This window comes from Cryptotermes secundus, unplaced genomic scaffold (genome assembly GCF_002891405.2).
Source record: "Cryptotermes secundus unplaced genomic scaffold, Csec_1.0 scaffold552, whole genome shotgun sequence".
Lineage (NCBI taxonomy): Eukaryota > Metazoa > Arthropoda > Insecta > Blattodea > Kalotermitidae > Cryptotermes > Cryptotermes secundus.
Genome location: NW_019720571.1, coordinates 43124 through 57210, shown reverse-complemented (window position 1 = coordinate 57210; position 14087 = coordinate 43124). Strand labels below are relative to the sequence as shown.

Genomic DNA, 14087 nt, shown 5'->3' with positions numbered 1-14087 from the left:
ACTGACGTCTCGAATTTCAATTGCCTTTAAAAGTCTGAGTCTGAGTCACACGTTACGACCGACGGCCATTAGGCCACCTGTCTTGGAACAAAGCACCCGTCTGGGGCTTACGACTACATTTTTATTACTGTCAGAAATTTGTGGGTTTGTTGAGGTGCGGCGCTCTCTCTAATGCGAGGACAGGTCTGTCTTTTGTACATGCTGCTGGCCCTTGCCAGCGCAGTCTTTCTCGGATCTGAGTCCCGTGGGACTCGCGACTATATTTTACACTCTTAGATTCGAGACTTCCATTTTCATCGCCTCTTTTGACTAGCAGGGTTACGGTGGAGGTATTCGACCCCGCCTCCACACGGGTATGCTTCAAGTGACTTTGCTTTTACTTTTTATAAACTTTAGGCACGGACCGCACAGAAAATACAGCTCTTCTATTGTTGTGTATATTTGTTTAAACGGAAACGCGTTTACTCAACTTTTTCACAGGAACGGCTGTGCACTTCACATAACGTGACACCTCCTCTATTCTTGCCTAGCAGCGGCTGTTTCTCTGCGTTCACAGTTCTTACTTTTAGCTGCCTTTCATGCAGACTCACTAGCGATACTCGATCTAGGTTGAAAGTAATCAATTCTGTCGCCGGCATAAGGAAGAGATTGAACAGAAGAGTGTTGTAGAATACAAAGCACGGTTTCTGAGAAAGTGGAAGGGACTGCAGACGTAAGCATATTACGTACCTTGTTGAATTATTTATTGCGCATTTTCTTAAGACTCCAGCAGAAAGTTTTATATGGTCTGGAGATTGAAATTTCTAGACGAGCTCTTCATGCAGGATACGACGAAGTTGTGCTTTGGTCTCAAGGAAGGCCGGGGACTTTCAATAAGTCACCAAAGTGTGCAGCACATAGTTTCGTATGAACATTACTGATTTCAAACAGCATAACTTTCTGTTCGAAACGATGGGAGAGGCCTCCATGTTGGTATCTCGCGGATCTGAACTGCTGCATTTCAAGACCTTGCAGTGGCGCACTCTGTTCACATCTCCGTTAAATGAAGGGTCTGTCGGAAGTGAAGGACAACAAAAGCGGACTTTCTCCGAGCGGATTTAATATCCGGGGGCTGTCTGGTTCGAACACTGGGCGAGCTGAGGTTCCGTTGGCTATTGTAGTCCCTGAGATATTTGATTACACTACAGCTTCTTATTCCTGGTACTCATTTCTGTTAGAGGCTGAGTCGACCCCAGGGCCTAGTGCGGCTGGAATGATTAGGTCAACTGAAAAAAATCCAATGACCTCATCGGACTTGAACCCGCGACCTTCCGGCTTGTTAATTAAATAATTTTTCTGGGGAGTAAAGCGCGGCCGGCGCGTAAGGCTGACAACCTCACCGCCATCTTTGAGCCGATTGTCAAGGTAATGTGGGACCCTCAACGTCTCACAACCCTATGGGCCTTCACGGCCTAGTACAGGGGTAGCTTTACTTTTTACAGTTTCTTATAACGTTCTTGAGATCTAATATTTATTATCATTCTTTTATATATACACAGTGTGCGACAAGTAAATTCCCGGAATGGCCGCAGCGTGTCGCTGGGGTGTTGAGTCAGACAAATGAGTAGTTCGTTCCCAAGCCGCGGTATAATGTTGGCGAGAAAATGATTGACAATAATCTTGAACAGCGGATAAACATTAAGTTTTGTGTGAAGATTAGTAGAAGTGATGGTGAAACGTTAGCCCTATTAGCAGTGGCTTACGGTGAATACGCTATGAAAAAATCGAGTGTTTTTGAGTGGCACAGGCGGCTCAAGGAAGGGCGAGATGTGCTAGATGGCCCAAGAGGTGGGCAGGCAAACACTCAAAGGCCAGATGAAAATGTGGACCGAAAACGAACCTTGGTGCACTCAGATCGAAGATAAGGTGTGAGAGTAGTGGCAGAAGAATGTGATATCGTGATAACAACAATAATAATAATAATAAAACTATTCCTGTAACAGGCCGTGGGGGCCCAGAAGGTTGTGAGATGTTGAGGCTCCACATTTTCTAGACAGTCTGTTCACAGATGGCTGTGAGTTTGTCAGCCTTACGCGCCGGCTGCCCTTTACCCCCGGGACTTTTTTGGTACTCATTTCTGTTAGAAACTGAGCCGACTCCAGGGCCATAGTGCGGCTGGAAGGATTAGATAAATAGAAAAAGTCCACTTCATGGGGAATCTAATCTGCGACCTTCCGGCTTGTAGCACAGTGCCCCAGAGGAGGCGAAGTGTTCACGGAGAAGCACTGCAGCACCAAGAAGGCGCAAGCTACGAGAGACTAGACCCTGTTGCACTGTGTACACACACACTTCCGTCTCCCTTGCAACTCACTCTGAAAGTTTTACATTCAAAATTTCAGTTTTCAGAGCTCATAACTCTTCCAGGTTGTATATCTTTGTCACGTCAGACGCGTTAAATCTGTTTCGGCGAAACTGCTGCAACTCGGCCCTTAATTTTATTTAATCTTAAATTTGAAAGAAAATTTACTTCTTCTTTTTTTTTGGGGGGGGGTTGGTAACTGGTATACATTTTGTTTCTACGTGTATTCGCGTACGCAGTGCCGTGTATACTTGGTGTGTGAACTGTGACAAATACAGACATAAAACCTGGAAAATTTCAATTTTGAATTTTAAAATTTTGGAGGTAGCGTAATTTGTGGAGGCATTAGCTACAAGCCCTCGGGTTGCGAGTTCGATTCCCGATCAGGTAATTGGTTTCATCAATTGAACTAATCCTTCCAGCAGCACTATGGCCCTGGAGTCAACTCAGCCTCTAACAGAAATGAGTACCAGGAATCTTTCTGGAGGTAAAGGGAGGCCGGCGCATATGGCTGATAACCTCGACGCCTCAGAAACCTATGAGCCTCCACGGTCCGCTACAGGGATAGTTTAATGCGATTTCAGCAGTGCGGTGACTCACCTCCCAATCGCAGCTGCACAGAGCTCTGCGCGCTGTCGTCCTCACTGCGTACCAGACACTGGTACATGCCAGCGTCCTCCCTCTGCACCTTCTCGAGGACGAGAGCCTCCCCTCCAGGACCAACGACGTGTCCATCCTTCAGCCAGGTTCGCGTGGCAGGAAGGTGAGGGGAGGACCCACTGACGTGGCAAGTGAGTGTTGCTTTGCCTCCTACATCCACGGTGAGCTGCCCCGACGGTTGTATGACAACGTTTAGAGGCGACGTGACGTGTAGGACGACGTCCATGCGTTCCACCCCTGCGGTGTTGTTGGCCACACATACCCACCGCCCAGCGTCACTCTCCACAACGTGCTGGATAATCAGGCATTCCCCTGCTCTGTATATGCGGTCGTCTGCTTCTGCAAGGGCGCGCAGCTGGTGATGGTCTTGGCGAAACCACCTGCAATACAGAGTGACTGGCTTCAGAATCCTCGAGTTGCATGGCCATGACTTTTGTTCTCTCTCCTACATGTACGTGTTTAGAAATGGGGCCTCCTTTTCGACTAGGGATGGGGTACCTGTTTCGAAATGGGGCCTCCTCTTGGACAGAAGAGAGGGGTACGTGTTCCGAAATGGGGTCTCATATTTGACTAGGGGAGAGGTCGGTATTTCTATGTAGGCGCTACGTTTGTTGAGCCGCAGTTTCAGCACGAGTATATCCGCGCTGTCACGGCGTCCAGGTCACTGTGGGCTCTGTGTCACTGCACTGCACTGCACTGTACAGGGGTCGGTCTCTCTATGTAGGCGCTGCGTTTGTTGCACCGCAGTTTCGGCACCAGTATATCCGCGCTGTCACGGCGTCCAGGTCACTGTGGGCTCTGTGTCACTGCACTGCACTGTACAGGGGCCGGCCTCTCTATGTAGGCGCTACGTTTGTTGCACCGCAGTATCAGCACGAATATATCCGCGCTGTCACGGCGTCCAGGTCACTATGGACTCTGTGTCACTAAGTAACATTTATATAAGGTATACAGAAGTCTGCCGGCCAGGGTAGCCGAGCGGTCTAAGTCATGTACTGTCTTCGTTCGCTCAAAGGCCGGGATCTTGGGTTCCAGTCCCACACAAGGCATGGATGTTTGGTGTATTATGCGTTTATTCTGTGTTTGTGTTGGCCTGTGTGTAGGTAGCGGACTTGTGACAAGCTCATCACCCGTCCAAGGAGTCCTACCGTCTGTAAAAATTGTCAATGAAACTGAGAAATCAGTCCTGCGCTCCAAAGTGGGAGCGAAGAGGAAGAAAAATATACAGAGGTTTCCTGTCAACCTGTGCATCAGGTTACGGAACTACTCTGGAACTGCAGTTAGTCAGCTGAACGGTCGTGGGCCTGACCGCCGCCAAGTTTAAGGCTCTTATACTTCCTGTGCCTCGCCTCTCCTTGTCCACTTGCAGGAACATTTGGATTTGCGTAGTTTATGATTACGTCTGCCTCTGTCCTGCATAATTTAGTTATGTAGTTATAAACGTAAGGAATTTTGAATGCCACGTACAATTCGCGGACTGGTGTGCACGTGTCAAGTTTTCCGATAGTGCGAAGAACTCGGTTCTGCGGTCGGTCGGAGGTTATTTATTTTGCCGTCCGTGTTTGGGTATTAAAGGGACAAGAGTAATACGACAAACAGAGGTCAACGCGTGTGACAGACGGACGATAAAATGTCGGACGTTTCTAACGGCGCTGCGTTCTCAAACCAAACGTTTCGTCCTCCCTCCGAGTTGATTCTTTTTGTCCTTTAGTACTATTTTTGCTTCATTAATCCTGATTTATTGGTTAACCAGGATCATCTCCGCCTCCCAATGGCGTGGATTTACTGTACATAACACAACGGAGTGCAACCATTCTGTCTGTTTAAGTCACACACGATGCAACACTGACCTGATTGCAGGTGGGGGGTTCCCCTCGACGTAACACGGCAGCACGGCTGTCTGGTCCTTGCGAACCTGCATGGAGGCTTGCTTCTCCAACGGCCGCGGGGCAGACGCGACGGGGGGATCTGTTCCAGAAATCAAACAGTAACAATCACTCAGTTCAGTTCTTCACTTATTTACGTGATGGGCAAACAGTCAGTGGCCAGTTACACAACGACCACAAAATTAGCTACTATACAACAGCGTTGCTGAGTAATGGTTCATAAACAGCAACAGAGGGATGGTGCTTTCTGTACTGTCCGTGCCGATGGCCGCGTACGCAACAATGGACTATGTCATGCCACCGCTAAGCACCAAGCGCAGTTTTCTGTGCGGTCCGTGCCGATAAGTTACAAGGAGAACGGTCAGGAATTAGTCAGTAGAGTGGGGTCAGTTGGCTGGTGACGGTCTGAGTTGGTTAGATAACCGCTGGGGCTGTTGTTTTGAGCTGCTGATGTGAGAAGCTTGTAGTTCGGAAACCCAGAGTGAGGGGAACGTGTGTTTTGTTTTCACGAGTGTGTTCAGTTGGTTGGAAATTATTTCGCTACTAAAATCATTTTTAACAGCTTCAAGACCACACCTCAACCTGCACATAAATGCCAGATGTGAAGTTCAGCCCATCTAAGGGCCAGGTCTGTCACAATGATCCGGCCAATTGTAAATCTTAACAGAAATGGACGTTCGGTAGTGTGGCCGTGGAACCCCTGAATACAAACGGCCACAAATATGAGATATGCCTTCACTGCAGGTTCCTTCGGCGCTCACATCTAAAGTAACCGTCACACTGCTAGGGAAAGTCCCGCACAGCGAACACTGCTGGCCCCAGAATATCACAACTCACGTAGGCGCTGACATATTGGCAAAAAGCACACGGTCCCTTCACTTTCCTTCAAAATTATCATTTTGGGGGTAAAGCGGCTGGGGCTTGAAGCTAACCACTCGCCTCGAGCTAGTGCCCAATCGAAAAAGTGTGGGTCTATAAATCCACTCTCCCGTACGCGTTCATGGCATAGTGTTTAATTAATTAAGCACAGGGACAACTTTACTTTATATACAATGGGTAAGAATGCTTGGACCGGGGGGGGGGCCGCCCGTCGCAAAGGCGCTGCAGAACAGCACAAGCACAGAATAAATCCATACACGCATCCATGCCTGGAGTGGGATTCGAACCCACGATCCCAGCGTTCGAGGAGGCGAAGACAGTTCCTGCCTCAGACAGTGGGGCCGGCCACTGTGATTCACTCACCAAGCTCACGCCCGAATGATATTCCGCTAAGTTATGGAGGCATGCTGGGCATGCGCGCAAAGGCATTAATGTAGAAAATATGCGGACACAAAACTGTGCGGCTTACGTGTGTAAGATAATATCTGTAACCGATACCCCACATCGCGACTGCAGCGTCTCTAGGGCACAGAGACAGCTGAAGTACGGGTTTGTGCAAGCGGACGCGCATGCGTACTGAATGCGGAGCAACTGTTTTGTTAACGGATGTATTAATATTGCCGTTATTATAATTGCAGTTATCTGTATTCCAATGAAGCGCACTGCACCTCATCTCGTCACTTTCGATCTGACAGTCTCCTACCTTTATCGAGATAAACACGATATTTACTTAGGGGCCTCACACAGATTACCAGGTCTAATCCGTCTACTGCGCACTTACACCAAGAATCCCAGATGTAGAACTTAACCAAAATGCGACGAAGTTTCCGTAACTGAAATACTGTCACGTGATCAGTGACGACAGAAGTGGTTTGGATTTCCAGCCTAATTCACTGAAATATTAAATAACTCGTAACTACAAAAACTACGACAGTCTCGCCGAGTTACACACTTCAAAGGTCACTGTAACTATAGCACTAGCCGTTGCTTGGTAGCGGATTCGAACGGCTGACATTCCCCTTCCTCGGGTACCCGAACTGTGCCCTACCTCAGCTACCAGCTTCTCATCTCTCACAATTGCAACTCTCAAATGACTCAACATAAAAAAAAAAATATGTTACGACTGACGGAAATTCGGCCAGCACGACTTGGTGTCAAGCCCCCAACTGGGGCGCAGGGCCAGACTTTTATTACTGTCAGACATTTGGGGGTTCGTTGATGTGGGGCGCTCTCACTGACGACAGGACGGGTCTGCCGTTTACAATTGCTCCTGGCCCTAGCCAGCGCAGTCATTCTCGGATCCGAGTCCCTTGGGACTTGTGACCATATTTTACTGTTTCAGATATGAGACTTTCCTTTTCGTCGCCTCCTACGACTCGCAGGGTCACGGTGGAGGTATTCAACCTCGCCTCCACACGGGTACATAGCTGCTTCCTAGTAATGGCTGTTGTACTGTCGCCTGTTTACAAAGCTATCCCTGGCACAGTCTGTCCACAGATCCCTTTTCATTATCATTTGCGTGTGGGTGACGAAAGTGGCGGTTATTCCAGCGAGAATTTGAGATTACCTTTCCTGATTATCACGTCCTCACCTCGTGAAAACAAACTAATATGGTTAAGAGGAAGGGACACACAATGAAATTCCTGCAAATATTCTCCCAGTCTCTTCACCTGTGTTCATTGTTCTAGGGCTCAAGTTACAGACACAGAGGAACGAGGAAAATGACGGCTTCTCTAATTCTGCTTCTTTGCTTTAATAAGAGAGGGCGGTGAGATATTCTGAACGTGCCCCAGAAGTTACAACTAACTCCACGTAACGGGGGTTTCTTGGGAAGACAATAGTCACGTGCCTAGTCAACGCATTCCCCATTTTCGACGGCACTCGAAGACTCGATGCAGTTTCTCGGGTCAGACGTGTCCCTTCACATCGCCTCACAGCTGCCCCTTAACATCAGCAACCTCGTATCTACGTTTTGTTCCTGCCTGACAGCTAGAATAAGGGAAGCAGAAAAACAGCCACTGCTAGACAATAGCTGTGTGAACGTACAATACCTGAGCCATTGCTAAGCAGCGCCCGTCCGCGGTGGGTTTTTCTTTTGCGGTTCGCGCCGAGGGATATGGGACTACGACCGCAGAGTTTCAGTTGCAAAAATTGTCCGTGGTCGTGATCTCAGGGGCTTGGCGCCAAAATGAAATGATTAGCGACAGACCGTCAGGCGTAAAGTAACTTTGGCTTCAGCTTTGAGTATTTCGGTTTCCGCGTGGAGGCGGGTTCGAATACATCCACCGTAGCCCTGCGAGACGTAGGAGGTCACGAAAAGGAAACCCAGTGCCTAGGGGTATAACTGGGCCACCCTGTTGGAGGGCTCTCGAATCTGAGACAGTAAAATATGGTCATTGGTCCCGCGGGACTCGGACCCGAGAATGACTGCGCTGGCGAGGACCAGCAGCAATTGTAAACAACATACCTACCCTCACTTAAGAGAGGGCCCCAAGTTAAGTAACCCGCATTGTGTGGCAGTGTGGCAGGCCCTAGATGGGCGCTTGATACCGAGAGAGACTGGCCGAGTGACCGTCTGTCATAACATGACTGCTACTTTGGTTACTTCGGTTGCGTCATTTGAGAGTTACAGGTGTGAGAAGTGAGAAGCTGGTAGCTAAGGCCGGGGACAGTTCGGAAACGCACAGGAAGGGGAACGTCTGCAGTTGGAAGCCGTTACCAAACAACGACTACTGAGGATTAAGAAGGCATTACGCGTGCTGTAGTTGCAGTGATCTTTGAAATGTGCAATTCAGTGAGACAGTCGTAATTACTTGTGGTTACGAGTTGTTTAAGAGTTCAGTACATCCTATTATCCATCCAAACCCCCTGTAAAATAACTCAATCACGTGACAGTATTTCGCTCCTGTTTGCTACTGACCTTGCATCTTGAACACCCGCAGTCATGTAATCATTACAACCTGGCCTTCCGTATAGCACATGAGCATATTCGAGTAACCGGACTGACTGCATTTTTGTCGATATGAAAACACGCTCTATCAGAGGGCGAAGTTGAAAGTTGCATGTAAACGACATATGTTATGTTCCTTTCTCTGTCTCTGATTTGGTGCCGGCTGGTCAGTCCCGTCTTATCCCCACGTGGCGGGAAGGAAAGCTCTCCTCCAAGCAGTTTGCTCTGCACGTAGGTATACAAGCCCTCAGTACACCGCTATGCCCGCGCCAATATGACAAGATCGCAACAGCTGACTTCACATGATGTGCAATATCACATGAAGAGTTTTTAACCATATTTTATTCCAAAACTTTCGTTTTCTTTTTGATAAGTTTATAATTCAGTGTATTTTATAATGTAACAGTTATCAAGTGGTGTGTACCGTTATGCTGTTGTGTTGCGACGGACTCAAATAAACAATTGTATATAGTACCACAACAGGATGCACGAAATAAAAATTATAAGTGCATCGGTGTTGGTGGAGGATATGTCGGGAAATAAGTGTTTACTTTCCAGGGTCGAATATCACATGTTTCGCGTTTTATGTCCATTTGTGACCTATTTACTGAATTTCCCTCTTATAAAAAAGTAAAGTAAAGCTATCCCTGTAACAGGCCAGGAAGGCCCATAGGGTTGTGACACGTTGAGGGTCCCACATTATCTAGACAATCGGCTCAAAGATGGCGGTAAGGTTGTCAGCCTTACGCGCCGGCCGCGCTTTACTCCCCAGGAAAATTATTTAATTAATTCCTGGTACCCATTTCTGTTACAGGCTAAGTCAACCCCAGGGCCATAGTGCGGCTGGAAGGATTAGGTCAAATGAAAAAAATCCAATGAGCTCATCGGGACTTGAACCCGCGACCTTCCGGCTTGTAGCATAGCCCCTCAACCAACTACGTTACCCCTCTTATATGGAAAGTAAATTAGAAACATTCTTACCGATTGGTACACGACCGTTCGCTCGAAGAAAACGAGCGAAATAGGGGCAATATCAGATGAGACAGCCATCGGAATGAGAGGCGGATACACCTCAGGAGCCAGCATTTTATAAGCTTCGAATTCCAATATTTACTGTCAGTTATCTCAATGCCGTTTCATGGAGCAACCTGCACGTACAGACGGATGCTGTTTGTACTAATGCAGGCCCCTATCCTACACAAAGCATCGTAAGAGGACGAACTTGTACAAAGTTTTGCTCGCTACAGAGACACATCACAGGCCAGACGATAGCAACTCGGTCCGGACTTCGAAACTTACTTTCTGTACGCCTAACTTTCTGGAGGAAACTGATACCCCGGCTCTTTCAACCGATCAATCGGCTCTGAAGAAGAGTCAGCCTGCTTCCATATGAACAGTGGCTGCAGACGCTAAACCCCACCTCGTCTCTGCAAAGTATCTGAAGCCACTTTGTTCGCTCTCTCTCTCACAAACGGACACTCACAGCAGCGTTACCATTGTTGCACTCTTCGTACTCTTAGCATTGCAGTAATTGATTAGCTAAACATGTAGCATGCGTAGGAAGGTGAGAATGCATAGAATACTCTACACGGAATCCCTGAAATTAATGGACCGCCTGGGGGAATTCGGTGTAGATCAAGAAATTACATTAGAAGAAGTTCGGGGAAGAATTAATCGCCTACAAATTGTCAATGAAAAATCCGTCGAGTGTAACAATGTTTTTAGGTCACTTATTTATCTCACTTGCCTTACAGGTTTCGGTTCAAGAAAAACCATCATCAGAGGCACGTATTACAAACACATGAAAACACTGGCGTTGTTTAATGTACGCAGTATGTAAGCTGCGTGGACGCTGTTACAGATGTCGGAGTGTAAAAGCACAACACTTTCTAGTAACGTTGAATGCACGTACAACTCTTGCATTCCATCTGAAAATTGCCCTCAAATTAAGCCGTCAATGTTAAAATATTTAAAAGTTTAAAACATTTAAAGTAAATGTTAAGCTCCTTCTTGTTAATTCGTCCCGATGATGGGAGATGTCAACTTGAGGTTGTGTAGGCTTATGGTCAGATGTTTCTTACGCGTTGTGTGTTGTGTACTGCAGTACACATCATCGGGACGAATTAACAAGAAGGAGCCTAACATTTTACTTTAAATGTTTTAAACTTTTAAATATTTTAACATTGACGGCTTAATTTGAGGGCAATTTTCAGATGGAATGCAAGAGTTGTACGTGCATTCAACGTTACTAGAAAGTGTTGTGCTTTTACACTCCGACATCTGTAACAGCGTCCACGCAGCTTACATACTGCGTACATTAAACAACGCCAGTGTTTTCATGTGTTTGTAATACGTGCCTCTGATGATGGTTTTTCTTGAACCGAAACCTGTAAGGCAAGTGAGATAAATAAGTGACCTAAAAACATTGTTACACTCGACGGATTTTTCATTGACAATTTGTGATTGATAGTGTAACGGACCAAAAATGAAACAATTCAAAATTAATCGCCTACTTTTCTTTGATACGACACGGACCACACAGAAAAAGAAAAAACTCGGGACACACAAGACATACACAGAGTAAAGCAATCTCATAAGCGTCCTAACGAAAATTAGGAGTGGCGTACGGAGAGAAAACAATTTCGACTTCTCAGTTTTCCTATTTCCAGTACTTTTTAGTGTACTGATTTTCAGTATCACTGCGTATAAGAAGTCAGTTACATTTTCCGAAGAATATTTGCAACATCCTCAATAAGCACTGTTCCAGTACGTACTTCCTTCTGAAATAAGGATTTTTTGTGTATCTCCGTTTATTTGTACAATCCGTCCATATTAAGGACTATGAGTACATCTTGTGAAATACTTCATCTAAGACTTAAATACACTAAGAAAGAGCGTGTCGGGAAGAGCAGTGCTCCAGTGAGCATTCTCTTGGAATCTATTGCATTTATGTGAGGCGCGTCGTTAGGTCGGTTGGCTTATGCCTTTTCAGTCTTCTGGGCTCGTCTGCGTCGTTTAATACGTAATGTGGTTGCCAGTTCATTTGGGTGTGCTGTGATCTTGTCTTTATACTTACGGCTGATGTTTGTGGTTTCTTCCCGTACTGCGGCTATGCCTAGATCGGCATGTAGCAATCTGTTTGGGACGTACCTCGGTGCACTGACTATGGCGCGAAGTACTTTATTTTGGAATCTCTGCAACATTTCTATGTTGGATGTACTTGCAGTTCCCCATAATGGTGCGCCGTAAGTCCAAATAGGCTTCAGTATTGTCTTGTAAACTAGGAGTTTATTTTCGGTAGACAGTTCTGACTTTCTGCCAATCAGACAATACATCTGACTAAATATAATGTCCAATTGTTTTCTTTTGGCGAGAATATGTGTGTCCCAGGTCAACCGCCTGTCCAGGTGAAGGCCCAAGTATTTGATTGATTCCTCTTGTGGTATGCGTGTTCCGTTTAACAGTACCAAAGGCCAGGTTCCGTGTCTCAAAGCGAAGGCGATGTCCACGGATTTAGTTTCCTTGGCCTTAATTCTCCAGCGCTGTAGCCATTCTTCGAATTGGTCTAAGTGCGTTTGCAGTATCCGGGATGCTTCATGAGACGCTAGTATTGTTGTGTCGTCGGCATAGGTGGCAAGCATTGTTTGTCCGGTTTCTGGCAAGTCATCCGTATATATGGAGTATAGCATGGGCCCAAGGATACTTCCTTGTGGAACTCCGGATAATACAGGATATAATTCGTTATAGACTTCGTCGTATTTAACTAAAAATGTTCTTCCGGTAAGATAAGACTTTAATAGAGAACACATTGGATGTGGAAGAAGTTAAATTAGGATATAATAGTTCATTCCGTTACGGCCCCAAGCCACTGTACTATTTTGGATTGTTCTAAAGGCACTGCCGAGTTCCCCAAGTTTCCGACTTGACGAAGAAGAGCAAGTAGCAAGAGCTGAGAGCGCATGCCCAGTGGCTTACCTGTCACGGAGAACTTTGCTCGGCCACCACTCAGCAAGGTGGTCCCTGTCAGCCTGTTGACAGCCCGACACTGGTAGCTGCGGAACTTATCCTCATCATCCACTCGTCGGATGAGCAGCTCCCCAGACGGCAGCATGTGGTACTTCCCCTCTGCACACACAACACATGGGACGTTTAAATACTTCGACAGGATTGCATATTACGAAGGCACTAATGTGCGTATATTTCTGTAGTGCTTTAGGGCTTCACACTGCTGCAAAAACAAAGTATCTCATTTTCCTCAGTGTGACTGACCTAAGTGCATAAAATAAACAATTACTGATTTCCTGGACGTTATCAAGCGCCCTGCTTTTTACTAAAAACTTCTTAGGTATTGCATCCCGCCTCCGTCTCCAGGTAAAAAGCCTATTAAATCGGGCCAAATTGATACAGCTAGTTCCTAAAAGGGGGCATCAGCACAGCAGAAAAATTCTGCTGGACTTCGCCAGCACAGTCGGGCTCGAAATCTCTATTTGTTCCAAGAACTGAGTTGCTGTTCGAAGAAAACAGGACACCACAACCAACAGAAGGCAGGAAGAATAAAGCAAACATAACATAAACGGTCTGCAAGAGTTCAGACAAAAACTATAATTGCCACAGGAATGAGATCTTGCAGATCTTGCTCGAAATTGAGTGTCAGTAGCCAGTAGTGGCCAAACGTGGCTAGTAGTCAATGGCCAGGAGTAACTGGCATAAGGATCTATGAAACAGTCGGAAGCAGGTAGGAACGTGAACACGGAAGCTGAGGAATCTGGATTATTGGCAGCCGTTGCCAGGCAATCGTCCAGTGAAAACATAGAAGGTTGTATGAATGCTGCAGTACAGTGAATTGTTAAGGTGTTAATCAGTGAAACTATCGTAGTTACTCGTAGCTACGGTTTCTAAGGTTCCAATAAACTGGATGACGCAACCAGCCCCCGTCTCTAGTCACTCAACAAGTGGCTATATAACTGTATTCATCCTCTCAACAATTTGTAGTTTCTGAAGTTCTCACACCGGTTCCGGCATATAAAGCCGTGTAGTCCGTATAAAGTCAACTGACATTTCGAAGGAACACATCGCCTCCATCTTCAGGGTCGAAGAATAAGCTAAGCAAGGCAAAAAATGGGGCTATTGATCGGCACATGTTGCAGATGGCTCTGTAGGCCACTGGAGTTTACACTGGTTTCTTGCTTGGCTTACTCTTGGACCCTGAAGATAGAGGCGACATGTACCTTCGAAACATCGGTTAGCTTTCAACGAACTACATGGCGTTATACAGAAACACTTTATTCAGCTACGAGCACAGTGCGTATGCATTTCCAGTAAGTGTTATGGTGACGAGAGATATGACATCAGTGCATCAGTGAACACAGTATCA

The 14087-nt window shown here is 46.5% G+C and overlaps 1 protein-coding gene across 1 annotated transcript in view; it reads right to left on the bottom strand.

Moving 5' to 3' along the window:
- The window catches only part of LOC111869208 (Down syndrome cell adhesion molecule-like protein Dscam2), a 56951-nt gene that overhangs the window by 28590 nt on the left and 14274 nt on the right, over window positions 1–14087 (bottom strand). Inside the window, exons 3-5 of the mRNA XM_033753375.1 lie at window positions 12689–12838; window positions 4849–4966; window positions 2939–3378 (exon numbers count right to left, since the gene is read on the bottom strand). Of these exons, the coding sequence (XP_033609266.1) occupies window positions 2939–3378; window positions 4849–4966; window positions 12689–12838 (708 nt within the window). The remainder of the gene's footprint in view (window positions 1–2938; window positions 3379–4848; window positions 4967–12688; window positions 12839–14087) is intronic.